At 37.9% G+C, this 19,478-nt stretch overlaps 1 protein-coding gene across 17 annotated transcripts in view; it reads left to right on the top strand.

The window, feature by feature from the left end:
* The window catches only part of KDM6A (lysine demethylase 6A), a 155,554-nt gene that overhangs the window by 68,215 nt on the left and 67,861 nt on the right, over window positions 1–19,478 (top strand). For all 17 annotated transcript variants that reach the window (XR_010825789.1, XM_066979786.1, XM_066979836.1 and 14 more), the window contains exons 5-6: window positions 4,154–4,212; window positions 14,238–14,358. Coding sequence is in view for 16 of the 17 variants with exons in the window: in XM_066979786.1 (XP_066835887.1) it covers window positions 4,154–4,212; window positions 14,238–14,358 (180 nt within the window). In the remaining variant the exon portion in view is untranslated. The remainder of the gene's footprint in view (window positions 1–4,153; window positions 4,213–14,237; window positions 14,359–19,478) is intronic.

Genomic DNA, 19,478 nt, shown 5'->3' with positions numbered 1-19,478 from the left:
TTCTAAATCTGCAGTGCTATGAAGCTGTGGCAAAAGCCTTCCTCTTCGTTGGTCAGCTGGAAGGTCCTGACTGGAGGCTGCCCGTAGGCTGCTTTGACTCCTTAGCCTCTTTTTCTGTTCTCTTTCTAGATGTGTCGCTGTTCTCTTACAAACATAATTTCTTTGTATATTCTCGTATTTAGAAAATACAGTTTTGGAGTTGATTAACTGGGTCTCAATTTCTGGTGGCAGATTAAATCTGTTACTGTTGCAAATATCTCCACCCAGATATGGCAGCTGTACATTTCTAGACTCAATCTAATATGGCGGTTTTAAAGTCTGAACGTGAGTAACTTGTTACACAGGATGGGTATATTTTTCTGAGCCTATATTTTTAGATTGAGTGTTACTACGGTGTTCTGATTCAGCCATCCTTCTGCTGGAGGTACTGGCTATGTGCTTGAAGATGGAGAAAAAGGCTTTATTGTGAATTTGGCCCGGAGAGCAGAGCACATGGATTGTTGTAGATGTGTTTCCATCTGCTGCTTCAGAGGGGCTATGAAGCACTTATTTCGGTCAGTACAGGAGGTTTGTGAGATGGGTAGGATATTCCTTTCTTGATTGCTAAAAAGAAACAAGACTAAAAAGTCATCAACACATTTATTCATCTCTTGTTACGTAGAATGGTACAAAAGATACATTGTTGTCTTCTGAGTTACCCATCACTAAATTAATGTAGTCTATACATTTTGTCAAATATAATTGAAATTTTGCTCAGCATAAAATAGTGCATGTAAGTAGCAGAATACACAATATGAACTTGACAGTCTTTTGTAATTGCGTAAGCTTGTCAAATGGAAAGAGATATTTGAGCCATCTAGTGGTTGGTATGAAACATTTTAACACTTTCAACGGGTTGTAGAAAATGCAAATGACACCAACTTGGAAAATGCATTTCTATTTTGTATGCTTTTTGATAGCATAGCTGTAGAATGAAAAAAAATACACATTCAACTTCAAATTTGAGGTAGTCTGTTTAAGTTTGCAGCTTTTTTTCAAGGTGATGTAGATTTTACTGAGGAGATCTGATAATGTAAATATTATGTTTAGAAGTTAATAGCCAAAGAATGAATTTTAGCCTGACATCTTAGAAATTGTGAAGGTTTTGAGGAACTTCATTGAAAAGAGTGTAACAAGATAATTTTGTTTTCTACTTCATACTGAAATAAATATATATACTTGGAGGGGGAAAAAAAGTTGGCTTGTAGGCTTGTATTCTCCATCAGCAGCTATTTATAGTAGGATCTTGAATAACAAGGATTGAATAACAAGATATCGTTACTGAAAAACATGGGGTAGATACTATTCATGATATACCTGTGTTCAAAAGCAAGTAACAGTGGCAATTGAAAACAGGTTTCTTAAGGCGGGGTGCGTGACTTGGAGTCCCAGAATCTGAGATGTCAGGATAAAGGGCATTTTGTAGATGAAAATCCGTCTTGTAATGCAGCTTCATGATCCTGCTTGGTCCTGATAAGTGTTAAGCTGTTCTAGCTTTTCATATGGGCTGTTGCCAGTAAGAACTTGGCTGCATGTTGAAGTTGCTGGTATTCTGCAGTACAGGCAGAAAAGTTAGTTGCTGAAATAGTGAACTTCACATGTAACTCACCTTGAATTACTGATGGGAAAGTACTGCATGCACAGAACCTCTGTATTATCTCCCAGTCCTCGTGAAAGCCCCATCCAGCTTCAAGCCCAGATTAAAAGATATTTTTTAATCATTTAGACAAATCTAATGAATAATCAACAAGCAGTACTAATGGTGTTACGTGTAGTTAGAGCTGTAGTGTTTCAAAACAGATGAATACAGTCCATACTGACATTCCAGAATTTGCATCTTTACATTTGCAGTAAAGTATTAAAAAGTCTTAAATCTTGACCTGTTTTTTATTGAGAAGACAGTGGTATCCTAACATGTTTTTAAGGTCAGTCCCAAGTGCATTGCAAAGCTGAATGAGAAAAATCAGAAGGCCAGCCACAGAACAAAGGATGGAGCTGTAATAGCGGACTTGTGTTTTACTGCAATGGGGGCAACCTGAAAGCTTCATGCAAATTCGATATACTAATTACACATGGACAAATCACCTGCATTTTGGTCTTGTCATAAGCCTTGATTGTTGAGTATTATTAACCCTTAGGACCAAAATAACAGCTAGATTAATCTTCTGAATATTCAAATTTTGACTGTGAATTCTAATAGGTATCAGAAGAAGAATTAAACTCTTAAAGATTGAAGAGGTTTTAGTTGTCTGGTATATTTTTGCCTGAATTTTGCGGTGTGGTGATGAAGGATTTTTTTAGTATTATTCTCAGTCTCTATGGTGATCTAGTCTTGGATCGCGGTTGTTGAATCTCCGAGGTAACATTGAACAACTTTGTTCACTTCAGTTCTCTAAATAAGCATGGCCAGAACAGAGTAAAGGCAGCTAGGTGTACGCTGTATTTTGCAGGCTTCCATGTTGCACGTGTGAAATCTCTCCCCATTGTTGTCTCACTTCTTCATTGAAAACACTGTAGTCCGAGACATTATGTATGTTCAGTTTTTGAGCTTGTCTTCGTTCTTAGTGTGCTGTTGCCAGAACAGATTTGAGTAACAGCAATTACGTTGGGTACAGAGTTGAAGATCTCATATCTTTATGATGTCCATGTTGTGGTTTTGTTCACTTGAACAGGAACGTGATTTTATGGTAGTATTAACGACTGTCATCTTTTTATTGTCTATGTACTTCTCTTTCCACTCCCTTTGTACAGTGCTCTGATTGTCATAGTAGCTGGTCATACCACAGCGTTTTCTTGGAACCTGTCCATTGCTAAAGCTATGATCCAACTGTATTCATGAAAGGATCTTTGGCATTTCCCCTGTTTTTAATTTGCATTTAGAAGATGCAAATGAGGTATAATGAAATTGTAATACTAGGTTCTGTTTCTGATGAGTGCTTGCTCTTCAAATTATGTTCTGGTTACCAATTGCTTTCTGGGAGAAATTTGCTTACATCTCATATATTTCAGTTGGGTTTAAGGCATATCTAGGATTCCTTTTGTTAGGTTCCATAGAAATGAGAGTTGTTGAAGAAGTGAGTGCAAGTGGAATAGGGGTTATCTTGAAGAAGAATCTTTGAGAATGGAAATGCCATCTCTGGCTCATGTATTAGAGCTCTGTTTCCTTTGGGATGTATTCACAGTCTCTCAAAAACAGCGTTACACACAAAAAAAACCTAAAATTGTGTTGTAGGCAGCATATATGTGTTTTCTTCTGTAAATAACGGAATAGCTGCTAAACAGAGAACAATTTTACTGGGGCATAACATTTTTCAAAAGAAAATGTTGGTTAATTTTTATATAATTTAGGAAATATGTAATATTTATTTGGAAAATGAGGTATTTAATCATTCATTAACCCCCCGGTAATGTGACTTTGGAAGCAACACTTTCCTTTGTGAAAAGAATATGGGGGGGAGATGAGTTGTCAGAAGGAAAATGGTACATTTTTTTCCTTTTACTGCAAAATAGGGTAATCGAAGATAGAAATTAGATTAATGATGAAGAAATCTGATTGTCTTAGGTTTGAAGCTGATGGCCTGTATTTTTAATATTCAGAAAAATTACAGTTTTTACAGCATATTTTCAGATTCATATAATTAATGTTCTACTTCAGACACTGAAATTAGTGTGCATAGCTTTGTTTACTTTTATGTGAATATAAATTATTATAACTATGACATGGTCTTAGGTTATAAAACATTTTTATTGTATTAAATTGCCAAAGACCGTTGTTTGCTTTCCTGCTATTGTACAAATGGAACAAAGCACATCAGTGTCTCTGATGTGAAAGTAGTTGAATATTATGGTAGTTACTGTTCCTCAAAAAATACGTTTCTGCATTTAAATTCAGAATTTAGTACTAAATTTTACAAAGAATTGCATTTAAAAAAAAAAAAATCTGTAGCTATCTTCTTATTCCTTCTTTTTTGTTTTTCCTGTTCAAGGTAAAATTAAAATACGCCTATCTCATTATGGAAATTGAATGTCAAACGATGAACAAAATACTTGCAACTCAGTGGTATAGGTTATGGTTGGTGTATCTGGTTTTAAACATTGTTTCTTTTCTTTACAGAATGCTGCCTTTTTATATGGCCTTGGTTTGGTCTACTTCCATTACAATGCCTTTCAATGGTAAGTTGGAATAAACTAACAGTATCTGTATTTTGTATTGTTTATTGGTAGGTGAATATTTCAACTTTAATGTTAGTGTATAATGGTTTAACTTTTGTAGCATAAATATGATACTTGAAGGTATATTGTCCTGTATCTCATATCTGACTTACTTGTGGCAGCCACAGCAGTTGCTTGAATAGGAAAGCAATTACAGAGAAAGAGTTTTAGCTTCCTATAATGCAATTCAGCAAGGGGAATGTAGCGGTATGACTCAACAGGTTTTTGTGAATTCTCAGTGTCTATGGTCTGCAGCATATGTTGTGAAGAAATTTTCTTTTCTCTGGGAAAAGAAGTGCCAAAGTAGGTTTGTTTTCATTTAGCTTGCTATTCAGTAATTTTTCCATAACTGTATACAGTGACAGGTTTTGGACGTGAGCAGCAGTACACTTTGTCCTGAATGTTTAAAACTGTCATAAAAACTCAGTTATAAAGAGCTGTAAATTCTGGCAGGGTTTTGGGGGTGGGAAGGGCTTGCTTTTGTGCTGGAGGTGGGGAAAGGTGTTGTTTGATGGTTTTTTGGGTGATTTTGTTTTTGTTTTGCCTCACCGGTGATGAGAGAAGAATGAGAAATTGAATAGACTTGATTATTGGGGTTCTTCTGACAGATCCTCAAACTTTCCTAGTCAGTAATAAGAACGGTCTGGTTTATTCTTACACACATATTTTTGTTATCATCGGAATAAAGTCAGATAAAAGGAGTGTTTAGATCAGAGCTTTTTTCATAAATTTGATTAGTTTACCTTTTTTTTCTCTCTCTTCCATGCTGATTTCTTTGTGGTATATATTGCTTTAGTAACACTTAGTACAGAAGCTCATAATAAAATGAATGTGATTTTACTATTTAGTTGATTACAAAAAAAATTATCATCTTATTGGACTAAGCATGCCTGAAGCTAAGGAAGTAATAAGTGACTACTGACTGATAGCTTGGAACAACAAAATGAGATTTCTGCCCACCTCCTACTCCCACCCCCCAAATAAATTTATCAAAAGTTTCTATGTGTCTGTAAGACAAAAGTTTCATGCTTTCCTCAGGCAGGAAGTAAGCTTTTATTTTTGAAATTAACATAAGTTGGTTAAATCATGATCTCAGAAGCTTGATATTTTTTTTCCCTCTTACAACTCAAATGCTTTCTTTATTAATAGTGGTGCAATGTATTGTACATGGCATGCAATTACATTCCATTCTAATATGAGAGAAGAGCAAAAGTTTTCAGAAAAACTGAGAATCTTTTAAGATTGTGATCATCTTTCTTGAATTTTGCTAAGTTTCAGAATGTTCTTGTTCTGATGCAGGCTTGGCTTCATCATTGAACGTGTTACAGTTTGCACTGTGAAAATGATCGAAAATGAGTCAAATTACACGAAAAGTTAGATTTAGAGTAGTTAATTATTGAGAGGCCACCTTTTCAACGTAGACTGTTGCCATTAGTGGGTCAGTTTTTTTGGCACCATTCAGTGGAGGGAGCAACAAAGTCAGGTCATTGTGAGGCCTAAGTATTGATAGTTTGCTGCCTTGAATTAATTCAGATTTTTCTTACATGCTTTTGAGTAACCTTGTTGAGAACGTGAGTATATATTGATGTCTTAAGTTATGATGTCTTAACTGCATATAGAGCTGTTTGTTAATGTAGTTTAAAGTAATCAAATCTGTCTCTTCATTCATACCACAAAGGTATATGTAGTGTGGTACTAAAGAAGTTGTGCATATGAGAATATTGGGTAGAATTTTTAAAGGAAGAAAGTCTAATGCAGGTAAAATCTTCTACTTCTGTATGCGATTTTTTTAATCCCCTTGATTTATTTTTTTTACTATGTTTTGGGGACAGGAGTGGATTGCATGGTTGTGAGTATTTAGGGTGTGACAAAATCATAATTAGCCTGGAGCTGATTGCAAGTCACTTGCAGTAGGGATGTTCTTTGTACGCTTAGTCTTCCACAAGTCTCCACTGCAGATTGCAAGGAGAATCTTCCTTCTTTCAGAGTGAAACACTAGTCAGACCGTCTTGTTTTCTGCTGCAGTTATTCCATCTATTTCCATTCATAAAGTACACAAATCTGTGTATTTCATACAGGTAGAGGAGGCTCCAAGATTGTTTAAGGTTGTTTAACCTACTGTGCTTCATTCATGAATATTTTATTTTATTCATACAACCTTAGATAGTCGTAGATGTTGAGGAGAGGCATGTACATAGTCTTCCCAAAAGTAAGGGTTAATGAATCATCTGTCATACAAATTGGGATAATATAAGAGCAAGTGAGAATAAGGTCAGTTTTAGAGTTGTTGTTCGTATTTTCACGTTATTTTTTGAGTTTTCCAGTATTCACAAAAAGAAGTGTTGGACTGACTCCAAGACACATGCAATTCTCTGTATTCAATATTGCACGCTTCTGTACATGCTAAAGAAGCGTTACAGTGTTAAGTACTGAATCTTATCTGACACATCATTTTATATCGGTTGTTTTGTTTGACAATTTATGTAAGAACTGAAAGTACTTATATACATGTAAGTATATGTAAATATTGTGATAGCGTGATCAAAGATATTTTATGCAATTTTTTTAGTAAGATATGACATGAGGGATTAGCTCCAAAGAAAGTTGTATAGATCTTAGATTTTGATAATCTTTCTACACCATTTGTCATCAAGTTGTGAGAGAAGTGGATGGCTGGTTTTCGCTGTTTCTCAAGTAGGGCAAAACACCAGAATTGAGATAGCTGAGATACTGTCATAACTTGAATAATTTCATGTCCTCCATAGTTGTCTTCTAGATGGAACAATTAAAAAATTTTAGTTGTTTGTCAAAGACTATCCTTCAACTCAGTGCAATAGCTACAGTCCATGTAGTGGCTTGAATGCCAATTTTGCTCTATCACTTCAGTAAGGAATCTGAACCTGCCTGGTGTACGATCTGCAGATTTGAGTCCCCCCAAGAGAAGCAGATGGAGTCCAAGCTCTGCAGCTGTGTCCCGAAACTGGTTCTCCTGCTCCCCTTGGGTCCCTGTGCACTAACTGTGGTGCTCTGAGGCCAGCCCGCAGCGTTTTCAATAACTGTTACCCTGCAAATTGCTGGACAGTGTGAGAGAGAGGGTGTTCCTTAAAACACCTTACAGGAGATGGAGATCACAGTCACCCTTCTTGCATTGTTTAACATATCCTTTGGCTCCTCAGTCCAAGGATTCTTTAGCAGCTTAGAAGTTTAGTATTACATAAAACCTTGTGCTTCAGCATAGACACCTTTGCAGGACCCAGCCCTGAAGAATACCAAAGACGAATGTGAGTGGTGGTCCAGACCCTTTCCTTCTCCTCCATCATGGCTAAAGTTGCAGACTGCCTTAGGGAAATCTGCCGTCTCTGGCAGGAGCTGTGGCCTCCCTGCAGCTATCCTTATCAAAGCAAAAGCAATGAGGTCATCTGTGCAATATCTAGATCATAGCTGAACCACCATCTCTGATTCTGGCTCTTCTAAAGTATCTTCACACCTTTGTAAGCCGGGGTGTCCTGTACGTTGGCATTTCGTCCGTTAGCTTAAGTTTGACTCATTGGAAATGGGATAGGAGCTCAGTGCAAAAAAGTTTTTTTTTTTTTATTGCCTCTGCAGCTCGGATTCAGAATTGAATATTGACATGAAGAAGTCAGCTGCAGTCCCCTACACCTTCCATTATTCTTACCTGATTCAAGTAAAGACATTCAATGGGCAAGAGGGAGTAAGGATATGAAACCCCTACTGGGGGAAGGCAGCACCTCCATCTCCAACGCACAAGCACTGAGCAGGCTTTCCACATCCCTTCTCTGCCGCTGCTGCTGAATTCCACAATCCTCCCAAGGCCAAGCAGGCAGTAGTAGCATGCGGCTCTCAGTTGGTATCTGTGGTACTGTGTCCCAACTCTGCTGGCCTCCAGACTCTTGAGAATCATTTTTCTTATAGAAATCCTTCAAAGACTTCAGTGGGACAGGAGCATTCTTTTACAGGTACCCACTTTGTGGAACACGTGGAAAACTTACCATTGACCTCTGAGAGGGGCCTTAGTGCCAGACTTATTTAATTACTTACTTGTGCTGAAGGAGTCTGTTCTCTTTCTTGCTTCGCTCCAGGTTTCCTGGCTGTCATTCTGTTGTATCTTATTTTAAAGAAAGTGAAGGTTTGCTGTTCTCACAGTCATCTTGAAAAGCAGCTGATTAAAGTGTTTTTCAAGTATTCAGGTCTACAGTGGAATGTAAACTTTTTTTCAGCAGTCTTGTTGGCTAGCCTTCAGTCTTGCATTCATGATCATTTAACCAAGAAACTGCTGTTTTATGTTGGTCATTGCCCATCTGTGGCAGCGGGAGAGTCCTGTCCTGTGCTGCTGAGGTCCCTTCTTGGCCCTTCTTTGCTTTCTGTCTCGATACAGTTGTCTTTTTCAGCAGTAAGCTGTTATTAACACAGTAAGATTTACACGTGAGGGGGATTATTACTGTTTTTCCAGCAGGACCAGATCCTTCAGATGCTTCTCAAGCTGTTTGTGCCAGTCGTTGGCAGGTCCGAGGAACCAGGCTCTTCCCCACAGAGTGGTGTGTGTGGGAATGCGAACCACCTGCTGGGGACCTCCTTCACTTGAGTGGGAGCACTTCACCCTTTCCTGCAAACAGCAACCACTCGACTACTTCATCAAATGCAGTCTCTGCTCTGCCTGCCTCCAGGTATAGCAATAGTTGGTGCCGTCGTGGAAGGCATGGCATTTGATGAAATAGTTCAGTGGCTGCAGTTTGCCTGAGAAGTGCTGAGGTTCACCTAATTGACAGTGACATTGTCCTGGTAATTTGCAGCCTGCAGAGTTCCTGCTTTGGAAACACCTGCTACAGGGAAGTCCACGACGGACGTCATTTGAGAGCAGAAAAACAGCTTGCCTGCCAGTAACCTGCGATCTTCAGCATACACATTTATATTTATTTTCCTCTTCTATCAGAGTCCTCTTAGATGGTCAGTCGTTTTTAGTCTGTAGTTAGTAAGGAGTGCAGAGTTTAAACAAGCACTGTGTAGATACTGCATTGTCAAATAGTTCTTAGTTTTCAGGTGGCTGGGTCTACATATCTATTTTTATATATGTAAAATGGGAATGTACATGCAGACTACAAATACTAGTGGCAGTTAACCATGAGCAAAGTAGTAATTGATTTGTCTTTTGTTCTCTTTTTGTCATTGTCTATCAAACCTATTTCTTGGACTTAGGAAAAAGCATAGTATCTGTTGGTAACAGGAAAATAAAAGGGTAGTCTCAGCTGCTGCTATGGAGAAATGTTTGGAGCCTGCTGCTCAAAATGTTTCAGTATTCAACTGTTATGGCACAATGGACAGAGGAGTTACTGTATCTAAAGACTGTTTAAGTATTTCATGAAAATGCGGTAATGACTATTTCTGTATACGTAAATTTTGTTTATGTTCAAACTATGCCGATGAGTTTCAAATAGGAATTTGTCCATCATATCCTCACGGTATTTTCATTAGTTATGCTTGGAGCAGGTGGTTGGAAAATTGAAAGAGAATAAAGAATAATAAAAAAGAAAGTTTTACTCCAGCTGCACCAAGTAGTTTTCCCGACATGTTGTGTTCTTTTCTTTTGTAGGCTTTTTATGATTTTAATGCACTTTGTTAGAAACTCATGAATGCAACTTCTGAATAGTTAAATTGATGCTATTTATTATATACTTCTGTCCAGTTCAAGTGGGTTTTTATTCACAGTCTGTGAAGGCTTATTGGAAGTAAAGGCTTCCAATACATCTTATGAGAGTTCACTAAATCTTTAATATAATATTCTATTAATTATTATTCAGCCTGCTTTCTTGCATAATAGTAGGCATTGTTGTATAGATGAGTGGGTGGAAAGATAGCTGTAGTATTGATTTTGAAAGTCTAGATTTGGAAATGATAGATTCATGTCACTTTTATATTTTCTCAATTATTGTAGCAGTGCTGTACAAACGTAAGCCCAGAGGTGCACTTCATCCTCTGCAGTCTGTTTTCCAGTCCTGCTTTCCCATTTTGTCTAGTGTTAGCTAGCCAGCCTTTCCTGCCTGTTAATGGATACCTTCCCATTCTTGTTGAAGACTCTAATTTAATTTAAATAAATTCCAGTAGACTTAAGCAAAGTTTTTTTCTTGCCAGGCAGTTGATCAATACCCTTTAGAGAACAAACCTGAAGTCGTCTCTTGCTGAATTTAGACTACTGTCATTTATTTCTACAGTATGAGAGCTCCCAGCTGTTCATTTCTGTGATTTATCCTTTGAACTAATGTATGTTTAGTCTGCTAAAGGATTAAAATGAAAAGCTGTGTCCGTGCATGAAGGCCAGTTAATTAGCGGTGGAGGCTAACAACCTATTTGAGCAAGGCTGTGTGCCATCATCTCATCTTCTACTACTGCACTTGCTCCTACTTTCCACTTACTCTCATGTCCTCTTCCTTCCATGTTGCACCGTGTACCCAGATCCATTGTCATTTCCTTTGGATGTTGATGAGCACGTAGAACTGGGATGTATGACGGTGACATTGCAGGTGTTTTGCTATTGGTGTAGTAAGGGGCTGAGTCTGGAGCTCTGAGCATGGCAGAGAGGCTGAGGAAGCCCCAAAATAAAACCAGAGGATTTCCTTTGGTCCTTGTTCTTGATGTCTCCTGTAATTACGGATCCATTGCTATTTAGCTTAAATTTTTCTCATAGGCAAAATTAGATCAGTATTAATTCATCTATAGTGTAGAACTGCTTGTCTTTAAGAGTTAATATAATTAAGTCAGAGTTCGTATACAAATAGTTACTGTAATAATTAATGTTAATAGGAAAATGTCTTCTCAGTTTCGAGTGTTTTATTCTATGAAAATTTTACTAGTTAAGGCCATTGTTGTCAAATTAGACACGAGCGCCTACTATTGGTAGAAATTGTTAAAAATGTTGCCTTTCAGATTACTTTATTTGTAAAATTTTGAGGATTCAATTTTTTGTAGAAATAATGGAAGTAATTTGTATTTGTTATTGGTGGTAATCATCTTGGAAAAGCTACAAATTGCTTGATTGATATGGAATGAACACCAAAATTAAATAATAGAAATAAATAATATTTATGTATAAATAATATTTTGAAAGAAAAAGAAAATATATCTTAATACCTGATTTTTAGTTAGAAAAGCTACTTTGGGAGATATTTGCCATATTCTTTTAACATTTATGCCTTAATTTACTGAAATAATTGTGCTTAATTATAAATGTGTTATTTATTGGAATTCTCTTTTAGTTTTTATTATGGCATTCAGGGATACAGAGGTTTTTTTTCTAGATGCAAGCAAGACACTGGCACAGGAGTTTACTAGCATTTTGAGTATGATTCATGCTTAAAAGTAAATCCATCAAGTACTAGAAACTGAAAGAACATTTCTAAATAGAGTCTTTCACCAATTGCTATGACTCCATCCATCCGTTCCGTTGCAAAGCATCTCTGCATTTTCCTCCCCAAACCATCAGTTTAGGAGTGATCAAGTAGAGCTGAAATGTTCAGCTAGAACGCCGCTATCTGACGGTTAGCATGGTAACTGAAATAACATCTTAAAGGTTGTAGAGATTTTCGTTGTACTGATTAAGTTTATCCAAATGTCCATCAAAGCAGGTTCAGAAAGGTGCCATTGCTTCTTGCACTGATCATGTTTAAGGGAGTGATGTCTTGTTCCATTGATTTTCTTCCTTTTTCTATGTTTTGGGCTTGGCTTGATTAAAATTTTGTCGGGTTATAAGGTTATCGCAAATACTTAAAATTACTACTGATGTTGAACCTGATGCCACGAGCATCTTAGACAAGGGTGAACGCTGTTGCCTTGTCATCTGTACGAAGGTAACTACACCTTGCAAACCTCAGGGGCTGTCTGTGACTAGCAGGTTCAAGTGCTAAATGTGATACAGTCGTCTTACTGTCCACTGGTTGCAACTTCACTTTGTTTCGAGTGCAGTACTCCTCTGAAAGATGGGGTAGGCAAGATTTTTGGTCTTTTGAATGAATGACGCTGTATATTCAAACTGAACTTGGAAGTTGTCCTTAATTCAGTTGCTGTACTGTGGTTTCATTTAACTGTTGTTCAGCTGTGAAAATGAATACTATTTTCTGTTCAGTAAGATCTAAAATTATGTCTTTTAGAGTTTTATTTTTTTAGTAATCCATGTTTCAGTGATATTTGTGAGTGAGACAAGACATGACATAGGGAAATAGGAAAATATTTTCTGACCAGGCAAGCTGGCTAAAATGCACAAAATTTGAAGCTCACAAAGCGTATATGAGCGTGGTCAGTCCCACATGTGGTATAGAACTGCAGTGGCTTTAATTCTTGATTTTTGACCTCTCTTCGATGGGGAGACCATGCTTAGTGATGTTCTTCGTTTTTAGAACTTAGTATATATTACTGTCTTTGAACAGGACACAAATAATGGATTTTTAAATGCCAGTGCCCAACATACTGCATACTGTATTGGAGTTAAGATAAGAAATGCAGGTAAACAATGATAAAATCTGTACTTCTGTGTGTAACAAAAGCATAACTTAAAATGGTAGTAGAATCTACAAGCATTTGTAAGCCAAAATTTGGAGTTCGTTACATTGTTTGAAAGGTTTTCTTATAGACAATAGTGGGCATACTGTTACGAGACATGGCACCCTGTTAGTTACAGTTTCGGAGTGGTTCCTGAGGTGTGTAATTCACCACCACCCACGGTATTCCTGGAAAGTTTAAACGAGATGTGAGAGGATGCTTAGCTAGTGCAAGTTGTGTCCCTTTTGTGCTTTACTGGCTTGTGTGAGCAGGGAAGTAGGGTACCAGGAGAGGAAGACCTTTCTGAAGGGCTGTAAGCTTCAGTTCCATGGCAAAAATGTAGGTTTTTCCATATTTTCCTATGGCCTCACCTGTCACCTGCCTGCTCAGTGCCACCCTGGGGCCCTGGAGGCGAGGCCGGGTGTCCTGCCGTGGGCCCTTGGGTCCTGCCCGAAGCACCACTGCTCCCTGATGCCTGTCACTGAGTGGGCTGTGATGTGTGTGAGGGTGTTCTCTTTCAAACAGTCACTCGATTTCAGGAGAGGTAATGCGATGAGTCTTAGCTTCTTCCTGAATTTCTTGGTGAGTTTAAATCTGTTACCTTTTAGCTTCGTTTCAGCTGTCCTAATTCTACACAGTTGGCCTGAGAGGCAAAACAGGCTGTGTCAGTCCTGCTTAGAGTCATGTTTGTTCTTCCCCAAAATGTAACTGGTCCATAGTGGTTTTGTTTTAACTGGTGCAGTGCCACCACGAACAGGAGCATGTACAGAGAGGATTTAAAGATAAGGAAATACAATCAGAGCCATTTTCAGATGTCACGGAAATAGGAAAAGCAAGTTACGGTGAGAGTAGGTGGCAGACTTTCATATCTGTGTGGTTGTGGAGCAGAGTGACTGGAAAGTAAAGGAGTAATAGGTATTACCGAGTCCCTAGGCGGCCTTGGTGCTAAGAAAGGGAGTAACAACGTTAAAAGTGGAGCAAGTCCGGGCAGTGAGAGGTGTGTGAGATCTTCTAGGCCTCCCGTTCTGCCCCTGCCCTCAGGAGTCCACGCTATCGGGAATCAAAAGCAGCCTAGCAGTTGGCTGTGACAGGACTGACCACTGCGTACACTGTTGTTCTACAGTTGCTTTAATTTTGTTGCTTATTCCTGAATCGTCCTTTCTGAAATAGCACTTTTGTTGCAGTGTTTCAGGCAGCGAGTTAGTTTCTCTAAATGAACAGAGAAGGTGAGACTTTCAAATCGATTAGGATATCTAGAGTACAAAATTACCCAGTCTTTGAAGAACCAAAAATGATGCAGCAAAAACATTTAATCCATTACATTGATATGTTCTTCAGTAACAGTACTTTCTGATTTACTTTCTACTAGTCATACAAATAACTATTATAAAAGTAATACTTCAGTAGAAATTAATACTTTTTATCTGTTTGTCTTTTAGGGCAATTAAAGCATTTCAGGAGGCGCTTTATGTTGATCCCAGCTTTTGTCGAGCCAAGGAAATTCATTTGCGACTTGGACTTATGTTCAAAGTGAACACAGACTATGAGTCCAGTTTAAAGGTAGGTTTAAGTCCTTTCAGATTGAATTTAACATTTGTTATAAGTTGTGTTGCATCTAAAAACTGAAAGGAATGCACAAATATATAGCTGTTATATGCTTCTTGCTTTAGAAATAGAAGTGTTTCGGTATGAAGGATCTTACTCTAAAGACAGAGTAAAGATAAAATTTGATGTTTGTTAAGTACTAAAAATACTCAGAAAAAACCAACAAAGTTACAGATGAGCACTGATACTCTAGCAGTTTAAGTGGAATGGGAACAAAAATTGGTTGTAGGGCTTTCATTAAAATACCAAGTCTTAGGGGAAGGCTTAAATAGAACGTAAAGTCTGAGGAAAAAGAATAAAGGAATTAGCAGTTTGGTTTCTAGATGCTCTTTCTCTTTTTTTTCCTAGCTGCACTATTTCATAAAAATCATTGAAAATAGAAAGCTTTTATGCAAAATACTGTTCTCATATCAATTTTTTATATTGTTTCTGCCCTTCTAGCAGTGTGAAGGGAAGAGGGTAAATGAGTCCCTTGCAAGGAGGACTCTGTGAGAGGGAAAAGGTGTGCAAAAATTGGGGCTGCTGTGCCATATGGCCAAGTAGGGTGTGCCCGTGGCCGTGAGATGTGATGGGGAGCATGGAAGGGTGTGTCGGTTGATTATTCTTTTATTTCATGATTTGAGAGTCAGCTTGTAAGGCAGCAATTTCTGACTAATCAGTTAGAAATGCTTTGTGTTAATATAGTACTTTGTTTCTTCTCTACTCTTTTTTAAATTTCATTTTACTGCTTGTATTCTTTTTTTGGTCACTGATTGTAATCTGTAACTTTTATCTGCTTCCATTCAACACTTTTGCTCTTTTTTTCCCCCCTACTTCTGTTTCCCACTTTTATCCCCTTGTTTTTTTCCGTCACAGAATCTAAATTCAGTTATACGTGTCCTGGAAAAAGGATATTTTCTCTTAAAGGAGTTTCACATTACACTGGGAAATACACCTGCATTGTTGAGAATTTTTGTCATTTGTAATTAGCTGTAATTTATAAATACATTTCTGCATATTAATCTCCTCTAAAACCTATAAAAAAACGGTTTTTTTTTGTTTTTTTTGTTTGTTTCCAAGAGTCTTGTAGAATGGCTTCCTTTTCCTGGCAGATTGTTTTCCTGCAGCTTGTATTTGTGAGGCTATCAGAAACACATTGTCAATGATTTGAAAGAGTGGAGTGTTACTCTCACATTTTTCTTTTGCTCTTTGTAATAACGGGAAGCACTTCTCTCATCAGGCTTTTCCTCTTTCATCCAGAGTCCAAGCTTTCACCAACAGAGACAGATGAAGTTGGGAATTGTGAATAGAGAGGTTGATGTTGCCCAGTAATATGAAAGATTCACTGCAGTGAATGGCAAAAGAGGTCAAGGGGGGGGGTGTAAGTTGGCCATTGTATGGGGAGTGGGATTATGTATGAGTTTGGATGGTCATATATCCCTATACTTTGGCATAAATTTTGCATTGGCAGTTTTGATATATAGGGAATAAAAGGAAAAAGTGCTGAAAAGTGTATTTTGTTTTTGTTTTTAAAGGTATTGGATAGGGACAAAATAGAAGAGTAAATAAGCAAGGAAGTAGTTAACTTTTAATGAAGTAGTGGAAGGAGATTCTACATTTTAATTTTTAACGGAAGAAAATGATCAATTAGACAACCACTTCCTGCTGTACCATAAAGTATATAATTTTATCACTGAATCAAGTATTCAAATAGATATGATGAGAATTCATTCTAAATCATCTACTGTGATTTTAACCACTTTGCAAAATAAAAGTTTGTAGATGATTAGGATTTTGAGTATAGCAAACCTTTAGTTTTCATTATACCAACCAGGGTGAGGAGAAAAGCACCAAATAACTGTTTTAAAAATAGTAAAGGAATTAACTTTTTGCAATGCAAAATGACCATGATTCCATTGTTTTTATGTGCAGTATGATTAAATCACTTAGGAAAACAAATAGACACAACAAAAACAGCTTACCCTGTAGCAAAGCGAAGATCTTCAAGGGGATTAAGAAATAAACATGAGGGTGGATTTGCACTGAGGATAGTTTCCTTAAGTCAATAAGACTGCAGGCTGTTGCTAAAAGGATGTCTCATTTTCCACCTCCCTGTCTGATTGCATTGCTCTGCACCCTCTGCTGCACTGAGCCCAGTGTCTTTCCATGTGCAGTCTGAGGTGGATCAGAGTCTGAACCACCTCGATTTGGGGTTGCACAGTTACTGGGACTCTGGTAGATGGGAGGAGGTGGGAATGGCAGGGAGTGGGGAGCTGCATGCGTAACTTCTGATGCACAAACACACAAAACTGTACTCTGGAATTACCAACTGAAACACCTATGGTTGAATTTCTGTTTGGCTTCCTTGGCTGTGAAAATTGTTATCTTTAGCAAGGCATCGATAGCAAACAGTGAGGAGCCAGAAATAAAGGATCCAGTGGGGCAATCCAGTTGGTCTTGAACAGTTTCAGCTTTTTTCAGTTTAGTTCAGCTGTGGATTTAATCTAGTGTCCTGAGATGGATTGCTTTTGTTGTACATCAAAATATATAAATTGAGGCGTAGAATAAGTGTAATAAGCAGGACAGTAGCTCCTTGAAAAGCCAGTCACACTGATCCCCGAGTTAAGATTTAAGCCACAGCTCTGTGAGTAGCAAGTCAGAAAATACTTCCTTAGTGAAGAGAACAAAATGAAGTGGCAGTGGTTATGCACAAGCATGAGGAAAATAAAATCAGAAAGAGTTGATGAAAGAGTGCGAAAGAATGTTTTCACAGAATGTCTGCCTCTTTCTCTGAGACTGAGCGTCTCGTCTTTTCACAACACAAAAGATGAGTAACCTGAAGTAATGAAACAACACAGTTGGCTTTTTTTTTTTCTTTTTTGGTAGCTCTTATTGAAAGGATTCAGGATTTCACAAGGATGGCTCTGGTTTTTAGGATCTAGCCTGCTAGGGACTCGCCTTGAACACAGGCCGTTTCCTGGGTCCGTAGAGGTCTAACAGAATCCATAGTCAGGTTTGAGCTTCCTGTATGATACAGAGGCAGAAAGGAGAGAAGTTTTCATCTGGTATTCTTCTGTGACGGTTCTGAATTTCACAAATTGTACCAACGTTGCATTAATGTACTTTGAAATATCATAATATTTTTGATGGTATTTAAACATTCATGCTAAGTCTGTAATTGCTAAGAATAAACCACTGCCAACAGATGAGTCATTGTCAGTAAGAGTCTCCAGGCAAAGGGGGAAGGGTGGGAGTATGAAGGTCATATATTCCATGTTTTTCCACAATTTTAGGCCATTAACATAAATCATCTATATTTTATGTAAGCAATTTAAGCACAAAATTAATTTTTACTATTTTAAGATGTTGATGATCAAGATAATTACTAGAGTGCTGTTTAACAAGCATAAAATCAACTCTCAGTGTTTTTTTCAAAAATCAATTACTGCTTTTGCGTGTTTTTAATATTGCTGCAGTTAAGACTTGCAAATTACTCTGAGAACCCTTGACTGCTGTGTTACCCCATTGCCATAAACTTTGGCAAGAACACCAGGGCTGTTGAAAATCACTTGGTCTTTAGGATTACATTAAGGGGAAAAAAAGCTGCCCTTCTGGTTGAAAGGAAAGTAGTCTTTGTGTAACCTCACAGGACAGTGTTACCTTCAGAAGTGATACGTGAATGCTCAATTTGTCTCATTCAACAGAAAAATAAAATAATTCCAAATTCAACTGCTGTTGTCTTGTGGGCGTAGGGAGGCAGGAGAGATTTTAATATTGATGACTGTAGCAGAAGCATACAGTTAAGGTTTATCTCACATTCCTAACCTTTTCACACTTTCCTGCGTGTCCCAGCCCACCAGGAATTCTGTTTTCGACTGCCTTAGCTATGGTGGTGCCATGGTAAGCTGAACGGAGAATAAAGCAAGATGGCCAGGAATATATAGTATACCTCTTTATTAGTACGGTTAGTGTAGTTGGAAAAAGTGTTCGAGCTTCTGAGCACACGCCGTGTTATTTCTGGCATGTCACCTGCTTTTCTCCTAGTCTTCCTCTTCATTCAATATATTCTTTTAATTTTAGCCTTCTTTTTCGTAACGGTATGTACTCATCCTGTCTTACGTGTGTCTCAGTTCTTCCCGAGTACTTTTTGAATCTTAACCAATTTCTAGCAAATATGCTTGAGTGAAAAAGGTTTCAAAGAGAAGTTTCTGGAACATGCCTGTGGAACATGTTGCCCCAGAACCATTTGTCTGAGCTCTGCGAGCTAAGGATGAGGTGATCTGGTTGGCATCGTCAGCAAAAGAGGCACCTTATGTGGCTGGGTATGGGACTGGTGTGTCGGGATGTAGAAAATAAAGCTGTCCCATCCACGCTTTGCGTCAGGAAGCCTGATGCTTCTTGTCTGGCTGGCAAGCTGAACACAGAGGTGGGTAGAGCACACAGGTGTGACTAGGTACGTTCTGTAGGACTAGTGACCACATAAAAGAGAGCTGAGGAAAAAAAGTTGTGATATTATTTAGTTGAATAGTTGGGTTACATTGGAAACTGCAGCTATGGGAAACCAGTCATCCATCTGGTGCTCATTCTGTTCTACTCTGTTGAAGTATCACATTATGCTTTTGGTGTGGAGTTACAATGACAATCCGGAAAGACTTTTATCTGTAAAATTCAGTTCATTTCCTTTGTTTGCTGACAGACTACTTCAGAAAAAAAAATGTGTAGTTTTTTGTATTTATTAGAATGATAACATTGAGGGTATGGTAAATGGGAGGGAGGGCTTCTGTGGTTCTGGTTTTATGAGTTTTGTTTTGTAATGGGTGGTCAGGAGGGACTCTGAACATGAGCAGGTTATTTACAAATGAAGGTATGCTGTGGAGTTTTTTTTTATTTTTATATATATATATTTTTAAAGTGTACTGCAGGTGCATCCTGTGCCCAGTGACAAAACCCACAAAATAATGAAAATTAAATTTTTCATGTTCTCAAATATCTGCCTTTTAGTAGAAATGCAGATCCTGTCTATCACTCTTGAGAAATTTTGCCTCTATATTTATGGATAAAACAGCTATTCTAGTATTCTGCTGCAGGCTGATTCT

This window comes from Anser cygnoides, chromosome 1 (genome assembly GCF_040182565.1).
Source record: "Anser cygnoides isolate HZ-2024a breed goose chromosome 1, Taihu_goose_T2T_genome, whole genome shotgun sequence".
Taxonomy (NCBI): domain Eukaryota; kingdom Metazoa; phylum Chordata; class Aves; order Anseriformes; family Anatidae; genus Anser; species Anser cygnoides.
This window is presented reverse-complemented; position numbering and strand designations above follow the sequence as displayed.